Source organism: Pan troglodytes, chromosome 4 (genome assembly GCF_028858775.2).
Source record: "Pan troglodytes isolate AG18354 chromosome 4, NHGRI_mPanTro3-v2.0_pri, whole genome shotgun sequence".
Lineage (NCBI taxonomy): Eukaryota > Metazoa > Chordata > Mammalia > Primates > Hominidae > Pan > Pan troglodytes.
The window spans coordinates 78732790-78756970 of record NC_072402.2 but is presented as its reverse complement, the minus strand read 5'-3'; the positions used below and the strand labels follow the sequence as shown (position 1 = coordinate 78756970).

Below are 24181 nucleotides of genomic sequence, written 5' to 3'. Positions count from 1 at the left end.
ATCTCTGTTGTGAAACAATTTCCCACATAGCTGGGACTTGTTGCCTACAACCAAACCTTGTGTGTCACTAAGGTGAAAACTTAGAATTTAAGCATGAACATTACAAAGACTTAAGGTATGTGATAAAAAACCTTTTTCCTTACAGGTATTCAGATTTTATTTGTGAGCCCTCTAAACATCAATGTCTTAAAGGGTTGACATTATAACAATGGAATAACTGAAAAGCGAAGTTTCTGGAGTCATATGACCCTGCTGTGTGCCCAAGTCACCTATTCACATGGCTGTTCACATCATCTTCATGAAAATATTTTCACTTTCTGTTAACCATAGTGATTTACAATTCTATGACTATTAAAGTTTATTAAAAACAAGTTTAGAAAGTATCTTTAACAAAGGTGTGTTTATTTCCATATATTGCTCATTACATTTTTCTTGCCACAGTTTTATCTAAAGCCAGGTCAAAATTTTTCTCTAAGGTATTTATTAATAGTGTATGTTCTTCAGATATAAAATCCCTCTGGTCAACATGCAACATTTGAATATCTATTGGCACTGTACCTCTATGAGATATTTATGACATTTGTTAATAGTGAACCTCAACCTCCTGACCCCACATCCGAAGTTGGGGGCGATGTGGGGGAACATACACAAAATTACAACCACATTACTGGTCAAGCACTTTATAGCTAAAATCTATTGACTTTAAAATAGCATTGTATGTGAATTCAGAGTTTTAATGTATTTTGTGGATCAAAAGGAAAGGGTCAAAGGCTAAGCTGAACACGGAGGGCACTAAATTAGCTAATGAGGCAGCTAGTGCCCCTGTTCTTGCCCCAGCCCTGTCATATCACTACATCCGATTCTCTCAAATGTTATAAAGAATAATGAACTTAAAACTTCAGGGGTTCCTGAAAACTGGTATTAAATTAAAAGCAGAGCAGTCAAAATTCTTTGCAAATGACTTCTGTGATAGAAAAAAATATTTCCAACCTGCGTCAGAGGAGAATTATCTTTTAGGTGCCAAGGAAAGAGTGATAAAGATGCTGAGTATATTAGTCAAGGTCATCTGAGAAGACTATTTTGTGGTTGATTCTTCTGAGCCCCCGAATTGTCCAACATTATTGGTGTACCTGTAGCGTGAACAACATTGTAACCAATAATTTTTTGAATACAGCAATGTAAAACCCTCAACTTTAATGTTCCTCGGATCGTAACAAATCAGCTCAGCTACAAGTCTTCCCCAAAGTGGAGCTATTCTAGTCATATATTTACTTAGTTTCAAAGAGCAGGAATCCTGCAAAGGTGGAGAAGCGTTGGTGGTCCCCATGGAGAGCGCCATTGCCCATTCGCAGCCAAACCTCATCCCCTTTGGCTAGCTTCAGCACAGCATGATTGCTGGATGTATCTGATTTGCCCTTCATTTCATAGCTGGAAAGAAAAAGAGGAACAAACTACTTAGTCTTTGCCATGAACAACCAGCTCTTCACCAAAGTCTGTGCTCCCCTTCTCTCCTTCCCACAGGTATAATCCTGCGGCTAAGTTCTGTAAACAGCCTGTGAGCAGAAATGACCTATGTGCCACTTCTAAAGCTGGCTAGTAACACTCTCACAAAACCCCTCCCTGCTCCTTCTTATGACTGTCTGGAATGTTCATGACAATGACCAGAATGATCTTAGAAGCCATATGTTGAATACTGGGTTCTTGGAGACCATGTGGAAAAGAGCTCTCTCTCTTCTCTGCTCCAACCTGGAACAACCTTGGGCTGTTTGATGAGAAGGAAAGAAAGTTATATTATGTTTGAGCTATTCCACTGGGTTTTTGTTACAGTAATTTAGCTTCCCCTAACTAAGCTAGAATTTGGTACAAAAGGAGGCTGCTCCGCAACCCAAATAAAAATAGGCTTACACTGGCTCATGGTCAGGCAAGGAGCAATGGGGAAACAAATATCATGGTCTGGGAAAGCAGAAGATCCATGTTACGCTGTGCAAAAACATTTGGAAAACGTGATAACTTGGAAGACAGATCTAATGCCTGTAGGGTAAGAAAGGGAAGTGATTGGAAAAAGCCAAAGTACTCTTTGCTGCTTTTAGAAAGATGTTGCTACAAAAGATGAGTTAGGCAAAAACTGACTTGTTTGAAGAAAAGGAAGTAAATAGTGTCTACGTGATTGGGGCCTAACAAGGTTAAAAAAGCCAGGTGTCTTTATATCTGGAAGAGCAGTGATAAAGTTGATGTTTTTTCCTTAAGACTACTCATTCAGCAGCCATAAAAAAGAATGAGTTCATGTCCTTTGCAGGGACATGCATGAAGCTGTAAGTCATCATTCTCAGCAAACTAACAAACACAAGAACAGAAAACCAAACACCGCATATTCTCACTCATAAGTGGGAGTTGAACAATGAGAACACATGGACACATGGAGGGGAACATCACACACCAGGACCTGTGGCAGGGTGAGGGGAAAGGGGAGGGAGAGCATTAGGACAAATAACTAACACATGCAGGGTCTGAAACCTAGATGATGAGTTGATAGGTGCAGCAAACCACCATGGCACATGTATACCTGTGTAACAAACCGGCACATTCTGCACATGTATCCTGGAACTTAAAGTAAAATCATAATAAAAAAAGACTACTCATTCAATCAAGTAGACACAGCTGTGGCACAATCTGATGGATTAAAAATATTGCCTTTCTGCCCAAATCGATTGCTTTAGAAGGCCTCAGGGTAACTCCATTAACTTGAGAGAAAGGCATGAAGACAAGGAATAGCAGGCTGAAAACTGTCAAGAAAAGTATATGGAGTGTGGTTTAGTAACACATGTAACTGACTTCACTTAATCTATTTAACAAATGAAGTAAAAGCCAGCTAAGTAAATAGAGTAAAATCGAGTAAAAAACAGAGTAAAAGCCTGCCAAGTAAGTTTCTGAGGAAATGGGTTTGCCAGAGACACAAAACCAGACTCCAGAGGCTTGGGCTGTTTGACTCCGCTTTCAAATTTGCACCAGCAGGAAGTGGGCTGTGAGAGAGCCTCGAGGAGGCCCTGCTCACCTTTCAGATGTGCCACAGAGAAAAGCAGATAAAGAAGACCCTCCTAGAGGACAGAACCAGGAGCCAAAGAGAAAAACAGCCAACAAACCAATCCGATAAAAAGGACTACTCATTGACTGACTCAGGGCTTTGAGCTGGATGCATTATTTGTGCTTCACAGGCTGTCTCCCATAGGGACAGAGAGATGGGGAGACATGTATTGTAAGTGTAGGAAGAAGAATTTAGCAGATATTTGGAAGCCAGAGGGCAGAGAAGGTTAGCTGTTCACCAGAATCCCCTTTCTTCTGTTCCATTGGCACTGCAATTCCATGTCACCCTTGCATTTGTTGGGTGGAAAACAATGTGACTAAGTTCTCTGAACAGAATTCCTGATCCATAAATATTTCCACAAGCTTGCAGCAGCAAGCTTTTCTCCTTCTGACTCTGGCAATGACAATGACCAAAGAGAATTTCAAAGTCAGTTTTTTTGTTTGTTTGTTTGTTTTTTGTTTTGTTTTGTTTTTGAGATGGAGTCTCGCTCTGTCGCCCAGGCTGGAGTGCAGTGGCGCAATCTCAGCTTACTGCAAGTTCCGCCTCCCGGGTTCATGCCATTCTCCTGCCTCAGCCTCCCGAGTAGCTGGGACTACAGGCGCCTGCCACCATGCCCGGGTAATTTTTTGTATTTTTAGTAGAGACGGGGTTTCACCGTGTTAGCCAGGATGGTCTCGATCTCCTGACCTCGTGATCTGCCCACCTCGGCCTCCCAAAGTGCTGGGATTACAGGCGTGAGCCACCGCGCCTGGCTCAAAGTCAGTTTTATAGACAGCAGAGCTGCTTTCATCAGCCTGGCTTCCTCAAAAAACAGGAAGAATAAACCCACTCCCAACCTGCACCTCTCCTACAACCCCTCATTCTTTCTCAACCTGGAACTCTTGCCCTGGACTGGTGAAGAAAAATCAACTTCTAGCATGTTAGAGTAACTGGATCTCTTACTTGCAACAATTTCACCTACCCTAACTCATCTTCCTGTCTTTTGGCATTTCAAATACATCTTCCCACTCAGGTAAGGCTCCAGAAGTAAACACAGCAATTATCACACATCATCAAAAATAACAGGGAAATGATAACAGCCACAAAGTTTTTCATAGATAACTCATGGCCCTTTTAATTGTAAGAAAGGTGTCGGCTCTCTGCCTCTTTGCCACATTCCAAGCTAACATCAGAGGGCATGGGAGAATGGGAAAGCAGAAAAAGGGGCAGAGAGAGACGAGAAAAATAATGAGTTATAAAAATAATCCAAATGACTGGTTATTGGGAGTGCTGCTAGTAATTAATGCAAGGCCTCTTATCAACCTGCTGATGCTCAAGTTCATCAGATTTACTTTTTCCCAAACAATAATGATGATAATGTGGCCATACTGGTGCATGAGGGCTCTTATTAAGGATAGGGGCCATGTCAGGCTCTATTGACTCCTATACGCTTCCCTGTCATTAGGCATTCCTTGAACAAACAATGGCAGCATGGATGAGACCCATGACAGAAAAGACCACCCACCTGTACATGCTGAAGACTGTGTTGCCATTGTGCATAAGGTACACATACACTTCCTCAACATCCTCATGCTTCATCATGCTGAAGGTGAAGAAATACACACCTGAAAAAAGCAGGTATATATCCATGTTGATATTAACATGTTATACATTGAGGACCTGGAGATACCTGGAGATTTGCCAAATGCCTTCACATGTCTTTTATTGATATTCTTTGTAGTATGGTGTCTCTCCTTGGCCTTAATTTGCAGGAATGTCCCTATATCTACTCCCCTTCCAAGTGCTTTCAATGTGTACACTGTGTATCCCGAATAAGACTTAAAAGTCTTTAAGGGAAGCAGCCTACCTCATTTTAGCTGTATCTCACTGCCTTGTGCCCTGACAAAGTGCTTAGGGCAAAGTAGGCATTGTTCCTGGGCATAGGTTAGCGATCATCCTCATGTACCACAGAACTCGTGTTACCAAGGTGCAGAGATGTTTGTGGTTGAACAACGATGCTCCATGACTTAAGAAAATGAGCAACTATAACAATATAACAGATGATTAAACTCACCAAAGGGATTAGCCAAAGATGAGGAAATCCTGGAGCACAGAACAAATGTTTATGAGTTCTAAAGAAATGGTTCTGGTAATTTCTCATGCTATTCCTTGTATGTTGGTGAAATTATGTACAACAAACAGAAAGATCCAACTTAGACTCAGCAACAGGACCTTGTCACTAAAAGTCTGTATCCTCTTCATTTGAAAAAGACGAACATATATTTTAAAAGATTTGAGTTTTTTAATAAGAGCCTAGGGCTCCTAATTGAAAGCAATATAATATGACCTAATATACTCTAAATTCCAGCACACAAGATACTTTCACTGAATGATTAAGAAGAATCCAATAGCACACAGACAAGACAAAAGGAAAATTTTTCAAACTCTAAATGATCTGGGATTTTGGTGTGCATTTTGGAAAGGTGAATGAACATAAGTCATCAAACTCTTACTGATTTCCATGTTACATTTTAAACTAATGGCCTTTCAAGACAATAACCCAGAAATAGCTTTAATAGAAGATAGTTCTATTTCTTTCTCAAAGGGCAATCAAGTAAGATGAAAGTTGTAAGGGTGCCATGTCAATTCACCTGATTCTAAGTCAAATTAAATGAAGAAGTATGATGATGCTTTGTCTAGTGCCAGGAATGCATATTCAATGTTCTGGGAACAAAGGAAATGGCCTAAAAGTTTATCATGCCTATTCATATGCCTAGAGATTGGCCCACAGAGGAAAAGTAAAGGCAGATAAAAATTAAAAGCCTCAAGGAAAATAGTTTATATGTGTTTAGTTTTTCACATTTTACAAAATTTCCTATTAGACACATACACACACATAATTTTCAATGCCTCAAGAAGATAAAGCTGAAATCAAAATGACAGGAAAATATACTAGTTTTTCTTACAAAATGATGACTACTATTAAAAATAGGTTGCAAAAACATGTTAGAAAGAGGAGACTAAAACACCAGATGGTGAATAAATGAAATGCCTGGAGTTGGAAATACCGAAGTGAGTATGTATTATACCACATGTGGCTTTCCTGCAAGGGAAGGTACTGAAACCAGAGGAGACACATTTGCACTACGGTTTGGAGGTCTTTGTGTTGCTGTAATTTCAAAAACCAGCCTTCTCCGTCTCTTCACTCCCAAAGTTGAAAAGGACAAAATGGTCTTTTTGCAATCTATTGCAAAAATGGAGACTGAAACAGAAAACTGTGAGAGTCAAATGACAGTTGGTATCACTAGAAGCTGAACGTCTGGCCCAAGAGAGCTCTAAAAAATTAAATCCTTACTTAGGCTTCAATTATAAAGCCATTTAATTCCATGGAAATGTGGACTAGGTATTTCTAGGCATTAATATAATCTGTGGCATAGATAGCATTTAACAGAATAGTTGTAAGAAAATTATGACATAAACCTTCAGAGCAGAAAATCACACAAGAACATTTAAAGATGATTTTCATGACATTAAAGTGTGATGAAAGATTGCTTCTATCATTTCATATCTCAGTTCATTTCTGACTTAAACTGAGTAGAAAAAATAAATCAAGGTGCACTTAAAAGCATTTGTGAAAATCTGACAGGGCCACTGCCTCCATCAGAAGTTTCTTCCTTTTAATTCTGGATACCATATAGAGAAATGAGTAGAATTGAAAAACAAAAACCAAATAAATATCCACGTTCTGCAACGCTAGGAGACTGGAAGAAAATCAATGAACTTCAAAAATACCTGTAAGTGCTGCCAAATGCCCCGAGGGTGGACAGAGTCATGTGGAGATAACACGAGGTTGGGCGAGGCTCTGAGGAGGCCAGGTGGCAGCAGGTGTCACACAGTGCCAGGAGAAATGCACTCCCTGATAGTGAGGGCCACGTGGAAGAGCAATGTTGAAAACAAGCTCCTGTGAACAGGGCTGAGCGGAAGCAAGGCTGTGTTTGGGGTGATGGTTGCTAGATACAGTGTAGGATGTGGAAAGAGGACCTGCAGTGGCCAATCTCAAAATCTGCCAGCAAAAAAAAAAAAAAAAAAAAGAAAAGAAAAGAAAAGAAAAGAAAAGAAAGAAAGAAAGAAAAAGTCTCCTGAAGGCAAGGGAACCAGGAAGTATAAGGCTGGCTTCAGAAGCTTTCATGGACCCGGTGCAGTCTGGAGAGGTAGTGGAAGTGTGACCAAGAAAAACGCACATCAGGGCCATACTTAAAAGAATCCGTTAGTCCCCTGGCAGCAGGGGAGGGAGCCTTTGAGTTATCCAGTCTAGAAACTGCCCTGGTCCTTTCTTCACCAAGAAACTAGAGCATACGGCTGGTCTAGGAAAATTAAACTCATTCAACCCTCAGTTAATTTTTTAAAGTAGAAAAGAAAAGCAAAAATGACCCTAATGGATTAACAATACTCTCCAAGAAAAAATGTTGTCATGTAGTAGATGAAAAATGTAGCCATGAATTTATACTAATAAAGCAAATACCTCTATAAAAGAACATTATAGAACAAAAGGCGTGAACCCATGGTAGAAATGGCCAGACAATAAATGGAATGAAAAGCTGAGGGCATCAGAAAAACCTGGTGAGATCTGAATGAAGTCCATAATTTAGTCATAGTATTGTACCTAGGTTCATTATTTATTTTTATAATTGCACTTTGGTTATTTAAAATGTTAATAGTAGTGGAAGATGGTTAAACAAAATATGAGAACTTTGTATAATATTTTCATAACTCTCCTATAAGTCTAAAATTAATTTAAAGTAAAAAGTTTGTAAAGTGGGATTTTCTATTTATCAACTATCCAGAAACTTGAAAGCACATTTTGTTGATAAGGCTATCAGGAAATAAGTGCTTTCATATCTTGACAATTTAAGTATATTGGTACAACCCTTACAGGGAGCAATTTGGCAAAATTGATAAAAATTATGGATATGTTTATACTGATAATATTCCTAAAACTTTAGCCTACAGATATACCTGTAAGTGATCAATTACAAAGTGGTATATTCTTGCTGGCATGGTGGCTTACACCTGTAATTCCAGCACTTTGGGAGGCTGAGGCAGGTGGATCACTTCAGGCCAGGAATTTCAGACCAGCCTGGCCAACATGGTAAAGCCCGTCTCTACTAAAACTACAAAAATTAGCCAGGTGTGGTGGCCTGGGTCTGCAGTCCCAGCTACTCAGGAGGCTGAGTGGGGAGGATCGCTTGAGCTTGGCAGGCAGAGGTGGCAGAAGTTGCAGTGGGCTGAGATGGTGCCACTGCACTCCAGGCTGGGCGATAGAGACCCTGTCTAGAAACAAACAAACAAACAAAATCCACCACCACCAAAAAAAAAAAAAAAAAAAAAAGCAAACTGGAAACAACCCGAATGTCCAGCAATAAGGGAATTCATTAAATATACTTTGGTACATTCAGCTACAAGAAAGAAGATGAAGTAATGACGTGAAAAGATTTCTAAAATATATTGTTAGCTTTTTTTTTTTTTAAAGCAAGACACAATCAGAATGTAGAGTGTCCTAGCTTTTATTTAGAAATATGAGAAGATATATTTGTATTCATTTGCATAAACAAGCTCTTTTTTTTTTTTTGAGACGGAGTCTCGCTCTGTCGCCCAGGCTGGAGTGCAGTCGCGCGATCTCCGCTCACTGCAAGCTCCGCCTCCCGGGTTCAAGCCATTCTCCTGCCTCAGCCTCCTGAGTAGCTGGGACTACAGGCGCCCACCACCACGCCCGGCTAATATTTTGTATTTTTAGTAAAGACGGGGTTTCACCATGTTAGCCAGGATAGTCTCTATCTACTGACCTCGTGATCCGCCTGCTTCGGCCTTCCAGAGTGCTGGGATTACAGGCATGAGCCACCGCGCCGGGCCTTAACTTTTTAAATAAGTAAATGTATTACCTGTTCAATTTCTTTTAATTAAAAAAATAGGATCAGGCACTCCTTGAGGTGGTGGCAGGGGGAGGAAACAGTTATGACACATTTAAACTGAGAATTATGTTTTAAGGACTTTTAAAGTCAGAGGTAAGTATGTCCTCTTAAGAATTATTTAGCTCGGTCTAAATCAGAGTTAATAATATTAATGACTATGGCCATATTTTAAAAACTATTTTTGTCTTTTCAGATTCTAATTCGTTTACTTTGAAATCCAACAGAAATCTAAATGAGCTGTTTGGTTTAACCTGAATCAGAAAAAAATAACTACCTTAATGTCATTATTTCCTACTCCCTTCCTCCTCCTTTCTCTCCCTCCCTTTCTCCGTCCCTCCCTCTCTTCTTTCCTTCCTTCCTTAATTGTCTTTATTATTACATTGATTAACTCAATCTTCATCCTTTGTTTCCATCTCACCTGATACTGGGGCCCCAAATCTACCAGTCATGACATCAAAGAAGTTTCCAATGTTGGTCTCAACACTGCTGAAGATAATCCCACTGTTCTGATTGCTGAAGTGGGTTGCCAGAGAAGCCATGAATGCAATCTAAGGAAAGAATTATTGGTCAATAAATAGGCAATTTATCTTAAAGAAGTCAAGAAGTTTTTATGCAGATTAGTTTGTTAAACATTATACATAACAGCAAGATTGGGAATAAACATCAATCTATGGAGAGACAAACAAATAAATTATGGTAATTCCAACATTTGAATGCTATGCAGCCATTAGATTGACAATGTCTATCAACAGTTCTGAACATATATTTCAAAGATTATTTGTCTTTCAAATGATTTTTGAAATACTAAAATTCTGTTATCAAATAATACCAGAAAATTTTATATGAAATTTTCCACTTATAGCCGAGAAATGCACATTAGCAAATTCAAGGACCTGAGAAACCCTATAGCCAAACATTTTAATTTTGGTAACCCTGCATTATTTTTTCCCGAAAAGATACCTATTAATTTCTTTCTTTTTTTTTTCTTTATAGAGACGAGGTCTCACTATGTTGCCTAGGCTGGTCTCAAACTCCTAGGCTCAAGAGATCCACCTTCCTCGGCCTCCCAAAGTGCTGGGATTATAGGCGTGAGCCATGGTGCCCAGCCTATTAATTTCTAATGAAATTAATTCTTTGAATACACTTTGAGAATTCTTGATGCTGATCTAAATGTGCATCTGTATAAAAGGAGAAAATATCTTCAATACACTGTTTACCCAAAAAGTAGACAACACAAGATCATTATTATCTGATACCAGCCTTTATTAACTGTGTCTATGTGGATGGAGTTATTGTGTGGGCAATTCAGAAAAATATCTGCAAGAATATTCTTGAAATTATTAATAGCAGGTCTTTCTTGGTAGAAGTTTCGTGGGAAAGTTTTCCTTTCTTCATTACACTTATAGTTTTCAAGTTAGCATGTATTAATTTTATATTCAGAAAAAAGATACTAATTTTAAAGCTATAGGATTGTATTTATTTATATGAACAGACATTTAGGATAGATTGTCATTCATGAAATAAAGTAATAATAAGTATATCTGTTCCCATCATATTTAAAAGTAACATGTATCTAAGTATGCATAAATCTGAAAAGTTACATAACTGTATGTTAACAGTAATCATCTCTTGGCATGTTTTATTATTTTTGGCCCAGAACTTTTCTAATTTTTTTTTAACAGTGAAAAGATATTACGTGAATAACCTTGAAAAGGTAAAAAGGAGTGTTTGCAGTTATCTAAAATATAGAAAAATGGTTTACTAAAATTAGCAATCTTTTTGAATATTAGAACAGCAAAAATTTCTCAGCATGATTTTGGATGAAAAAATGTCATCTTGGAATTGTAAAGTTTAGAGATGGGAGAATCCGAGAAGTCATTTAATGGTCAACACCCATTTCTGGGAATGGTTACAAATACTTTATGTGTAATCTTTTAAGCAACTTTGAAAGCCTCTGCTTAATCAGTAAAAGATCAGCAAAGAGAATTAACTTGAGAAACCTGCTCACGGTGGCAACCAAGAGGCTCTATGAGTTTGGGAATAAGGCTGTCTATTTGGGTCCAAAGATATGAGATTAAGGTCCACCTCTCTTAATTCTGTCACTTGGCAATTGAGTAATTAGTAATTGGGCCTCAAATTTCTATATCCCCTAAGTGGAGAATGGGGTAGTACTCTTCCTCCTCTTGCCACCACTACTACTATTGTTACCACCTCTATACTACTAATATCCAAAGACAGGGTTGAAGTTCAAAATACAAAATGTTAACAATAATTTTAAAAGCCTTGAGACAATTCCGCCTGTCAAGAAAACTTTTGTCACTATTCACAATAGCAAAGACATGGAATCAATCTAAATTCCCATTGATGATAGACTGGATAAAGAAAATGTGCTACATATACACCATGGAATACTGTGCAGCCATAAAAAAGAATGAGATCATGTCCCTTGCAGGAACATGGATGGAACGGGAGGCCATTATCCTTAGCAAACTAATGCAGGAACAGAAAACCAAACACCGCATGTTCTCATGTATATGTGGGAGCTAAATGATAAGAACACATGGACATATAGAGGGGAACAACACACACTGGGGCCTATGGGAGGGTGGAAGGTGGGAGGAGGGAGAGAATCAGGAAAAATAACCAATGGGTACTAGGCTTAATATCTGGTGATAAAATAATCTGTACAACAAATCCCCACGACACAAGTTTAACTATGTAAAAAACCTGCACATGTACCCCTGAACTTATAATAAAGGTTAAAAAAAAGAAAAGAAAAGAAAAGCTTTTGCTTAAAACCACCATTGAAGAATGAGCTATGAAAGTCAAAGTTAATCCTTCGTCCAAATGAGTCATTGAAACTGAGTGTAAGTTAGATTAATAAACTCTTTAATTTGCTGGGACCTTCAAAGAATGTGAAGTTCCCTCCTTCACAATCTGTGTAAGACCCAAATGTTTGTATTGTGATTTTAGGGTAAAATAGCTGATGGGACAAATTTAATAATTGCCCAGAATGTTCTCTATCAAACTGGCTACTCTAGGGCCCCTTCTCCGTGGTTTACCATTCATAGGTTATGGGTTAGAGTGTCTAGCTTTGAGATGTTTATCTTCTGTCTTATTAAATACCTTAACCTGGCTGAGTGGCATCTCTAGCCTTTTTGTTTGTAAATTTATACTGGCACATGGATCCCAGGTTGCTGAAATTATTAAACAGCATTTGGCTAGGCACAGTGGCTCACACCTGTAATCCCAGCACTTTGGGAGGCCGAGGCAGGCCGATCACTGGAGGCCAGGAGTTTGAGATCAGCCTGGCCAACATAGAGAAATGCCGTCTCTACTAAAAATACAAAAAAATTAGCCGGGCATGGTGTCACGCACCTGTAATCCCAGCTACTCCAGAGGCTGAGGCAAGAGAATCGCTTGAACCTTGGTGGAGGCTGCAGTGAGCCAAGATCACACCACTGCACTCCAGCCTGTGCACACACACACAAAACAAAACAAAACGGCTTTCATTTAAAAGTTGCAAAACCCACAAATGAGAGTAACACACTAACTATTCAAGCTATTTTAAACTTGAAAAACCAAGGCCCAGAAAAATGATGGAACTTATACAGGGTCAAACCACCACCGTACACGCACAAATGAAAGACAGTTTCCCCCTAATTGATCTTTCAGGCAAGAATCGCTTTATAGTCTAGTTCTTCAAAAATCTCTCATGTTGCAGTACTTTATCTCAGTTACTTTATTTTTATCCACAAGTTACTTTTTTTGGGAAGACACTAGTCAGAAAGAAACTTAATTTTTAAAAAATGCTAGTTTTCAATGCTGATAGAAGTCCCCCAGAGGGGATCCATTTCAAAATATTAGCCCTCCTCCACCTTCCAGAAATAACCCAAAGTTAGTAATTTTTCTTGTGACCTAACCTCACATTTACAAGTTTAAGATCTTGTTGGCAATAAGAACTTTAATGATCATTTAAAAGAGAGAGAAAGAATAGGTAAATGGGTACTTGAGCCTGGAAAAAAATGTACAGTTTTAACCTCATAAATTGATTTTTTAAACTTTATGCTGAAATGAATGTAATCTGGTCTGGAACACTGACTGGATGGCTCAAAACTGAAATTCTCCATTGATAAAGAAGATTCTGACAAGAAAAGCTCAAGTAAAAATTATACCACAAGGTCAAGTGTGGTGGCTCAAGCCTGTAATCCCAGCACTTTTTTGGGAGGCCGAGGCAGGCAGATCACTTCAGGCCAGGAATTTGAGACCAGCCTGGCCACCATGGCAAAAACCCGTCTGTATTAGAAATATAAAAATTAGCCAGGTGTGGTGATGCATGCCTGTAATTCCAGCTATAGGGAGGCTGAGGCAGGAGAATTGCTCAAACCCACGAGGAAGAGGTTGCAGTGAGCCAAGATCGTGCCACTATACTCCAGCCTGGACAACAGAGCAAGACTCTGTTTCAAAAAATAAACAAAAATTATACCACAAAATCTGAGTTGAGAGAAAACAATATATATCAATATTTATGTATGGATTAGTATATGTAAATATAATAATGTTAATAAATACAATATTATAACTAGACATTTCATCATTCCATTTATGTATTTAAATGTTTATACATTCAAGTTGGCCCAAACCCTTATTACATCTTATTACATTCTTAAAACATCTTATTTGGGAAAATAGGAGATAAGTTTATATTTAGGGTTGCCTTGGATTTGGTTCTATGAGGGACTTAGATTTCACCCTTCATAAATGTCTCTCCTCCCTAAGAATAATATCTAAGTCCTCCTTTTGGACAGTATGGGCCTTATGCAAACATCCTGTGATGTAGATGAACAAACTGAGACTCAGATTTACTCAGGATTGGGGAAGACTTGAGGAAGCGCTCGAACATCCTGATTCCTGGCCCCTTGTGGTCAGGCAGGTTGGAAAGCCACCAGGAGATGTACCGAGGATGGTTTACCTGAAGTTCTGGTGGAATCCCCGGGTAGCCCTTCTCTCCTTTGGGGCCATGCTGCCCCCGCTCCCCTCGAGGCCCCAGGTCACCTTTGTCGCCCTTCTCACCTTTGGCTCCTTCATGACCAGTGGCTCCATTGTTGCCATTGTTTCCATGGTTTCCTTAAACAACCAGACATCATCACATGAGAAAACCCAGTCACTCATACTTACCATCCATTTCTAGACATACTATCCAAACTCAATTATGAAAGGGGACCATTCAAAACAATCCCAAATATAACCAAGGGGTATCATCATCTAAATAGGGCAATAGGCTCTGAAAGAAGCCTTAGATACCCTAAAGCTCCAAAGCCTGTTTATCCTTTGAAGCGAGGCTTGGAGGAAAAATTGTGTACAAATCTGATTATCACATTATCATTTAAAATAGCAAAGATTGGAAACCACCTATATAATCACCAATACTAGGAGGGCACGACATATTCTAGAAACTATGTTATATAGTCATAAAAAAGAAGGCTGAAGAAAAACATTTAATGATATAGTGATATTCATGATATTTTTAGATTTTAAAGTTATAAGTGGCCAGGTACAGTGGCTCACAACTGTAATCTCAACACTTTGCGAAGCCACGGTGGGAGGATCACTTGAGCCCTAGAGTTTGAGACAAGCTTGAGCAATATGGCGAGATCCCATCTTTACAAAAATAGAAATTAAAAAATTAGCCAGGAGTGGTGGTGCACACCTGTAGTCCCAGCTATTTGGGAGACTGAGGCAGGATGACCTCTTGAGCCTAAGAGGCCAAGGCTACAGGGAGCCTGGATCATGCCACTTCACTCCAGCCTGGACAAAAGAGCCAGACTTTGTTTCAGGCAAAAGAAAGTTATGAGTAAATAGAAATAACATGATACTATCTTTGTTTGGAAAAATATGTATTTATGTATTATATCCATAGGGAAAAAAAGACAAGAATAAGTTACAGAAAAATATTTACAGAGGTTCTTTTCTAAATGTGGAACATGAGTAATTTTCATGTCATTCTGTATATTTTTCTGTCTCTTTGAAGTTTTCTACAAAAAACACATCACTTTTATAACTGGGGAAAAGGTAAACTCATTCATTAAACAAATTACAGCAATGATTTTGAAAGCAAGAGTTGGAAAACAATTTTAACTTTTCCCTTTGCCACCAAGAGACAATTTCTACACCTCTTCTTTATTTTTAATATTTGCTAAATTTCAGGCTTTTTGCTGTTCATTTTGCATGCTACCCTTGGTTGGTTACCATACCAGGCTTACAACCCTACCAAATGGATGAACTTTGACTGTGTTTACAAATTAATGTGTTCAGTGACAAAGCCATTTCCTGGTTAGAAAACATTTAACCAAGGCCAATCTTTTGTGTAACCTCAGAAGAGTTAAGACCTGAGAAGATTTTACAAGGGTCGAAGTAGGCCCTACCCCTACATCATTGCTCCTGCTGGCTGCTGTCCTTGATGGCCAATGACATAGATTCCAAGCCAGTAAGTGTAGTTTAAAGTTTAACATAAGATTTTCTTGCTGTAAATTTGGTTTTGTGCAAGAAGCTACTCAAAAGTAGAAAAAAAATTGAACCACATTTGATAAATATTAACATCAATGAGAGTAAGTCACAGAAGAGCCAGTGGACTTTGGCCAGACCCTGAGATGAGGCCCTACCCTAGGGATTAACCTGAGGATGAAGACAATAAAACGCAAGATAGGCTTGGGAGCCCCATATTGAGGAGACCTGGGCTACCCTTTCCTGGACTGACCCAGGGTACCAGCAGGCCCGCGGCACTCTCCTATGCCTGGTGGCATCGGCACAGTACAGGTGACTGAACTGCTGGTCTAGTGGGGTCTCATGTAGCTCCAGAGCATTCCCCATATCACTACATGGTACTGGAGCCTAAAAATGTTTCCATGAGGCCAAGAGTGGCATGAGAGTCAACTGAGAGACGGCTGAACATGGAGAGATCCTGAGACTGGAGGAAGAAGCACTTAGCTGGACCTAGAGTCACACAGAAGGATGCACAGCTCAGTGACTGGCATTGAGATGGCTGTAGCCCAGAGCAGTAAGCTTTTGGCTCTACTCTGCCCTTCATAAAGCACGCTGTGGCAGATATACTGGAACGAAGACTATGACCTGGTCGTTTCGGACTCAATGCTGTTGAGGAGCCTCCTAGTCTATGAACCTGGTATTCCAGGGTGCCAAGAGTCTAGCGGATCCTTTGGATCACACAGAAGTGATCCCAAATTATTAAGGTTTGCCCTTTGCTCCTACTTTAGCTCAGGCTGCAATTAGATTGACAGTATGTCTTGCTCATCCTTACCTGGAATGCCAGGAGGGCCCGGTGGCCCAGGGGGGCCTTGGTAGCCTCGAAAGCTGTAGTCTCCATGACAACACTTACTGCAGTCTGGGGGTAGTCCTCCGGTTTGTGGAGACTAAAAAGACAGAAAGAGAAGCTTCAGAAAAAAAGGTACTTGTGAGCAATTAGGATTTTTAAATTTCCACTGGCCTTGGCCCTTAGGTAAACTTAATTCCAATCGAATCACAGCAAGATCACAAAAGATGGGATGGGGTGGAGATATCAATGGCAAAGGGTCAGGGAGTAGCTAAGGTCAGTTGATGATCAAAGGAAAAGGCAACAAGAAAGTCAATAGAGGAAGATGCTCTTTGAAAAGCGTGTGGGTGGGGGTGGGAAGTTGGGTCCTGTTTCTGGAAAGTGCCTTCCTGCTGCTACTGTAACAGCAAAGGAAGAAACTCCTTCAGAAGTGGACTTGGAAGCCTTTTCTCTTTTCCAACTGCCATAGCCCCAGATGTAGCTAAATTGAGTAGATGGTCCTCAAATTACAAGAATTATCCACTTTAAGCACTGTTTTTAAATGCTTACTATATCCATGATACTGAGTTAAGAGCTAGATTAAGATCTCTTAGAAATTCTGAATAGTAACACTAGTTTTTCAAACAGCCATAGCACACTTAAACTGTCTTAGAAATAAAGTATTTTTTAGTCCAATACATTTATTTACTTATTTAACTGACAACTAGAAATTATATATATATTTATCACGTATAACATGTTGTTATAAAATAAGTACACAGTGCAAAATACTAAATTGAGCTAATTAACATATGCGTTGTCTCATATACTGTTTTTGTAGAGAGAGCACTTAAAATCTACTCTTAACAATTTTCAAGAATATAATACATTGCTATTAACTATAAGTCCAATACATTTTTATTAATTATCTACATCTTGAAACAACTTTAACTTTATAAGTAAATCAACTATTTAACATGATTTCTATTTCACACATTCTACTTTAAAATGTGAAATGATTGGGCCGAGCATGGTGGCTGACGCCTGTAATCCCAGCACTTTTGGAGGCCGAGGCAGGTGGATCACCTGAGGTCAGGAGTTGGAGACCAGCCTGGCCAGCATGGTGAAATCCCATCTCTACTGAAAATACAAAAATTAGCCAGGCATGCTGGTGCATGCCTGTAATCCCAGCTACTTGGGAGGCTGAAGCAGGAGAATCACTTGAACCCAGGAGGTGGAGGTTGCAGTGAGCTGAGATAGCACCATTGTACTCCAGCCTGGGCGACCAGAGCAAGACACAGTCTCAAAAAAAAAAAATTGTGAAATGATTATCTCACTGTTTGAACCAATATTTAATAAGCACTTAATGGGTACTAAACATGCTCAAGTATGACACTGAGTGAAATGCTTATTTATACAAAGATAAATTTCTAAAATATATGTTTACCGTCAAAGAGCTAAAGACCTAGTGGAAGTTGATTGACAGAAGAGTTAAAGTTGCTTATGAAATTTGAACTCCCATCTAAACTGGCAACTTGCCTTTTAATTATGTCATACAAAATACTTGTGGAAATGTTCCTAGACATCAATTATAATTCAACGGTCTTTTGAAAACAGCATGTTGTTGCTAAGAGATTCATGAAAAAAATGAAGCAAAGGAGAGAAAAAGGAGGCCAGGGAAGAAGAGAAAGAAAAAGGAGACACAGAGAGAGGAAAAAAGAATTTAAAATTCAAGTTGTATTTGTCACTAAAAATTTAAGCAGAGAACTGGATCAAAACTTCACACAGTTAAACATTTAGACCTTACTATCTTTTCTTTAATAAAAAATGGGCTTGAATTTTGTTCTCACTCTCTCACTGCTTTGTCCTAAAATTTTCCACCAAGCTATTCAGGGAAAACACTGAACAGTATCTGCAGCACAAGCATTCTCCTGCAACCTCTCAGAACCCAAGTCTTGCCTGATCAGGAGCTATAACTTAGAGCTAACTCCTAGTCTTGTCTTCAGTCTACCAGGCTCAAGCCTGGACAAGAACTAGAGTCTATGAAAACCTTCTGTCAAATTGGTAGGGGAAGAAAAGTCAACTAAAGCCATTGGTTTGAGATGAGGGATTTCATCTCAGGGATTTTATCTGAGGGATTTCAGGACACTTGGAAAGTCAAAGACACCACGGCACACCCCACCTTCTAATCCAAAACTGTAATCTGAGAAGGAAGGATTCCATATTTCCTGTTATGGTTTTGCCAATGTGAAATTCAGCCTTTTAAACCTCAGAAAATCCAGGGCTCTGCCAATGATGAATTTTAAGGATAGAGAAGGGAGGGGAAGGAGGGAAAATCCTCAAGTGGAACCATCGATGTAGGAATGGAATGGAAATACTGAGATGCTTAGGAATGTTGAAACACCCACTGGACTGAAACCAGAATTTCCATCATAGTGCTGCGTGACCTTAGAGAAGTCGCTGTTCTCCAGACATCTTTTTTTGTTTGTTTTGTTTTTGGCTATTAAATCAGAGGATTGGATGAGGTGGTGTTGGTGCACAGAAAATGACTCTTCAAAATACCTGCTTCAGCGTGTTGAGTGCTTTGGAAATGGAGGGCTTCAGAAATAAGCCACAAAGATAAGGTGAGCACAGGGAAGATGGAAGGCTCTGCAGAGCAGGACAAAAGCTTGCTTGATCTTGATTTTCAGTATGAATGCAGATCATGAGAGAGGGGCCTCATGATCCTTCTGAACTTAGGTGTTTTAAGAAAGACGTATTGGAAGAGCTATCACAGGGAAAACTGGCTTGTGGCAAATCTCTTATTAAAAAAAGAGAGAGAAGCCTCAGATCCAAGGTCTCTCTCTGACCTTTCCCTGCCTCCCAGTCTCTCTGATCTTCTTTCCAGAAGTGCCGGGAGGGACTCTGTCTGGAATTTCTTTATTTGACTAAGAAAGCGTCTTTCCAAAAGAAATGCAATTGTCTTAAGACCCCCTCCTTAGGAATCTCATCAAATAACCAGGAAAGATCAACCACTGGAGAAGTGAAGAGACTGGGAGTCATCACAAGGCTCAGACAGGCTTTTTTTTCTATTTCCTGAGGGCAGCTAGGAGCCATAATCTGGGAAGCTTTAAGACAACCTCTGTTCACAGTAAATTTCTCTCCCTTCCCTTCTTGACACTGTTACAGTAGGTAGCTACTCAGACATGAGCAGGGTAGGGGAGGGCTCCACCTGACCAGGAATATCAGATGATCATCAGGTGATGATCAAGTGGCTTTTAACTGTTTCTCTAAAATAATAATTGGTTGCAGCCAGTGCCGGGTAAAGGCAGTCTTCCTAAAGATAGCAAAAACCTGAAACTGGTTATCGGCAGCTTCCCAATAAGATCTCAGGAGTTGGGCAAGTGGGCTCAAGCATGTGCATTAAGAGGCAAAATGGCAGAGTTTAATTGGCAAATGACCTCCTAGGAGCATTTGGCTGGTAAGGGAAGAATACCTCAAGTGAGCATGGTTACAACTCCAGTAAACATACTATGCATGCTCACCTCCCAAGTAAGTGCTGGCAGGCCACTACACATGTGGACAACCCACCCCAAGGGAAGAATCAAGGGAGAAGTAACGCAAGACCCCAGAAGTATGCCAACGTAAAAAAACCCCAAGTCAAAAGGTCAAACCGTGCACTTGTCTTTCAAGTTGCCCATTTAGCCCTTTCCAAGTATACCTGCCTTCCTTTTGTTCCTGTTCTAAAACTTTTTAATAAACTTTCATTCCTGCTCTAAAACTTGCGTTGGTCTCTCCTTCCGCCTTATGACCCTCAATGGAATTGAGGAGCCAAGAATTGAGGTTGTTGCAGACCCGTGTGGATTCACTTTTGGTAACAGCACCTCCCCCAGGGCTCAGAGGAACTTTGTAATTTACTTCTACATTCCCCAACTCCCTGCTACCCTACCTGGAAGGGTGTGTAAGCATGCATACCACATTGGGCTACTGGGAAATCATCCCCATGCGGTATGTGTGTTTCTCCTATTGATCTGCCTTTGGACAGTTAATTTTCAGAGAATCTTCAGAGGATGAAACAAGAGAAGATTTCCCACTTTTTCCCTACAATCGTCTTGCATTTTTTTCCAGCTCTACAATGCAAAGATACTAAAGTATTTTCCAAAGCCTCAAATAATAATTTAGAAACATTTTGTTTTTAAAGTCTAGTATCTAGGCACAAGAATTCAGCTCCAGGAGATGAAGTTGCTCAATGCTAGAGCCAACTAGGATTGGAAGTGCAAGACCAAGCTACTTGAGGGCACTTTGAGGGCACAGAGCTGCCACCAGAACAGTGAGAGACTTCTGGTTGCTACTAGTCGAGCACCTCGTGAGAACCCTTCAGCAGCATTGCATTACACGTTCCTTCCTCTGGCCTTGTCTTTCAAAGTTCAGTTGAATGGAGCAATGCTTTTGCATTGTTGAATCTTTTGCTGGGACTCTTAGAACAAGTTGGAAGGGATGTGTTAATTCAGAAGTTTTCTCCTAGGTAAGGGAAAATTACATGTAGGTAGTTGCTATTTATGATCTCCTTGTTTATCATCCCCTTTCCCAAAAGCAGGACAAATTTGTATGCAAAAGGCAGGTAAATTTGCAGCATGCGAGAAAGAGTTTGTCTCTAAGAAATGCTCCATCAATTTTGCAGATGGAGGCCTAGGGGTAGTGATGCAGAACTGAGCTCTACTACTAGTAAGTGACTTCTAGGAAGGAGAGTCATAGCTCCTTTTTTTAAACCTCCTGCCCCAAGAAAAGGGAAAAGAAAGAAGAGGAAGGGAAGTGGGAGGAGGGAGAAATGGGTATCCGGGAGAAGGAGGGGAGATTGACAAAGGTGAATGAAAAAGAGGCTACAGAGAAGAAAATACCAGGAAAAAAGAGCCCAGGTCTGCCCACCCCAGATCTCTGGCCATTGTACTCCACCATGAACCCACAGCTGGAGCATCTTTCCAGACCATATATCTGATTACCTCACTGTCCTGCTATGAACAAACAAAACCTAGCTAGCAAAGCAAAATCTAAGCTCCTAAACCAGCTAGCAGAATCCTTCTTGGCACTAAAATCATGTAATGTCCCATCGTCCCCCCAACCCCCACCCCTGCATCCCCAACCCAGGAGCTTCAGCCACAGCCAACTCCTCACAGGCTTTCCAGTTTCTGTTGCAGCACTTTTTTTTAAAATTTGCTGTGGATAGTCATTCTTTTAATCCCATCTTTTAAGATCCAGCTCAAAAACTATCAGTACTTTGACACTTTTGCCCAATTGCCTTTCATGTACTGACTTTATTTAACACATGGCATTTAATTAAACTTAATTTAATTAACAAAAATTTATCTCTACTACAGCCCTTCAGGATGGTTTGGACATGGGAGCTCAGGCATATTTATCTTTATATATCCCTGGCCCCCCTTTTAAAGTTTGGTACAAAGTAGAAGCACAAGAAATACACGGGAACTGAATGAATAAGAGGAAAATTGAATTATGATCAAAGAAAAGGGACAGGGGAAGTAGGGAAAGAAGGAAGAACATAGCACAATCCTAAATTCAAACTGTGGTTTCCATAGCCGTTGGTAGAGGAGTTGTACTGAAAACTTCCAGAATGTCAGTAACTCTAAATATCCTCAATATCTCCTATTGGTGGTTTGTTTGAAAATACTTCAGGAACCTAGAAGGTAGAGTGAAGGAGAAATGTGATTTGAATTTCAGTGGCCTGCTGGGTGTTGGTTGTCAGGACATAATGACCAAAGACAACCTTTAACTTCCTTCTGCTTCCTCTGGGGGAATCACACTGTCATGGCCAGGAAAGATACCATCTGTTGGCCAAGAAAGATACCATGTGTGAAATGGAAAGTCCAGATCAAGTCTTGGACACAAGTGAAAATATCTTCACCACAAAACAAAAACAAACAAAAACCCACACACAAATTAGTGTTAATCATTACCCTTTAGCCAAAAGATTATCAGATGAATAGACAATCTCTAAAAGTGGTTTTCAAAAGATAGGATCATATTTAGAGATTATCATTTCTTCCGTGGCTCCTTAAAGAAGCAATTTTCTCTGGATGCATCCCCCACAGAATGGTTTGGGCAACTGCCTTGTGTGGTCAAGTTAGAAGTTCTGGGTTAGTTTCAAATCTGCAATTGATTCTGTGTGTGATCTTGGTCTGACCATATAACCAAACAACCAACCCAAACTTCTGAATCCATGGTAGGAAGGATTAAGATTTCAATTACATGAAATTCTTCAGGTCCTATTTAATGCATTAAAGTAATCAAATCTTGTAGTAAAAACCTGTATGTTCAAATATCATATAACTCAAAGTAACTCTTCTTGCCCCCTCTAACAGTTTTCAGCATACTAGATGTCTAGAGGGTAATTCAAAATATGTCTCTTCCTGTACTTAATATTTTAAATTACATTGAATTTCACCAATTTGCAATTCACTATACTGAAATCTTAACTCACTCTCATACTACCAAGAGTTAAAGATATTTCCTTAGAGCTGAATTTATAACCTGAGAAATAGATCAAGTCCTCTGTGATTATCAGGCATCAAATCATGCTATAAGGTATGCATTTCAAACAGTTTATTTTTTATTTAACTCTTTAATTCTTTTTAAAACAGGCTGAACAGAGAGGCTTAACAATCTAGAATGCTATAAATCAAATAAACAAGACTGCCATGAAATGTCACAGTATACTCACAAATCAAAGTAAAAAAACTTTGATTGCTTTTGACAAACTCAAAGGGCAGCTTCTCCCTGCCGGAAGGGATGAAGAAAGCCCAATTCTCTTAAGAACAACAAATGATTGTCTACAGTGACCGATCTGTCTGCATGGGTCAGCACTCCTTTCCGGACCAACAGAGCAAGAAGGAAATCAAGTCCCAGCATAGCAGGAAGCTGGCTGGCCAGGTTCCCCTTTCTGATGGGGAGATGCTACGGCCACTATCCCATCACATCATTGCTGCCTCTGCTGATTTTCTAACAGAGACCGACAGTCTCTCTTGTACCCAAGAGCAATCCAGAAAGAGATTCACAAGCAGCTTAGCGAACTTCTCGAAAGCATTCATTGATTCTAAGAATCTGAGCCAAAAAAAGAACAAGAACAACAACAACAACAACAACAACAACACTCATTAAGCTTTCACAAAAATCCTTAGAAGAGAATTCTGAGTACCTGGCCCCAGAATGTGGTGATCTGGGCTAGGTCATCTACCTCGGGGTGCGGTAGCTCATCTGGTCTCAGGGATTTTAGGTCTGTAGAAGTGTTATTATCCACAGTCCCAGTTTTAGGATGGCTCCGCTCTCTCACTTTCTCCCTCCTGGAGCCGCTACGGCCAGTCTGCTGGTGGCTTTGCACTATTCTTGCCACCACTTTATTAGTTCTTCCGCTCACCTCCATGTATTCATCTTGACACAGGCAAAAAGGGAGGAAAAACAAAGCCAGCAGTTGCCAATAGACGAGCTGCCTCCAAAGCATGATTCTCAACAGAGCCTCAGAGTCTCCCTGAGAAGACAGCAGAGCTCCAGGAGCGTGGTCTCCTCGGGCAGATGCCAGGACTGGAGCTGAGAGCTGCAGCGGCGGAGTGGTTTTATACTTTGGTGTGTAATAAATAAGGCTGTAGGCATGCCAGAGTGACAGCAGCCCTCCTCCCCAGGCAGAACAGCCCCCATTCATCATTTTCCCACACCACAAGCAAGAACGATTTGTGTGCACAGTTCCCAGTTGGCGAAATTCATAAATGTCACACCTTGGCACGTTTCTGTTGAAGTGTGAAGAAAACATACACAACCAGCTGGGAACAGAGAGCATGTGTCCAGCAGTTTGCTTTT

The 24181-nt window shown here is 40.0% G+C and overlaps 1 protein-coding gene across 3 annotated transcripts; it reads right to left on the bottom strand.

Moving 5' to 3' along the window:
• Positions 1-385: 385 nt before the first annotated feature.
• Positions 386-24181, bottom strand: C1QTNF3 (C1q and TNF related 3). 3 transcript variants are annotated; one of them, XM_016953466.4, is made up of 7 exons: positions 23526-24181; positions 16346-16457; positions 14003-14157; positions 9449-9578; positions 4587-4686; positions 1273-1428; positions 386-1130 (listed from the first exon to the last, which is right to left on the bottom strand). In XM_016953466.4, the coding sequence occupies exons 1-7, from the start codon at positions 24159-24161 to the stop codon at positions 1076-1078; spliced, it is 1344 nt and encodes a 447-aa protein (XP_016808955.1). In that variant the 5' UTR covers positions 24162-24181; the 3' UTR covers positions 386-1075. The 3 variants fall into 3 exon arrangements, with proteins under 3 accessions (XP_016808955.1, XP_003310807.2, XP_517838.6); XM_003310759.6 differs by lacking the exon at positions 386-1130 and having other exon boundaries at positions 1178-1428; positions 23526-24177; XM_517838.7 differs by lacking the exon at positions 386-1130 and having other exon boundaries at positions 1178-1428; positions 23745-24016.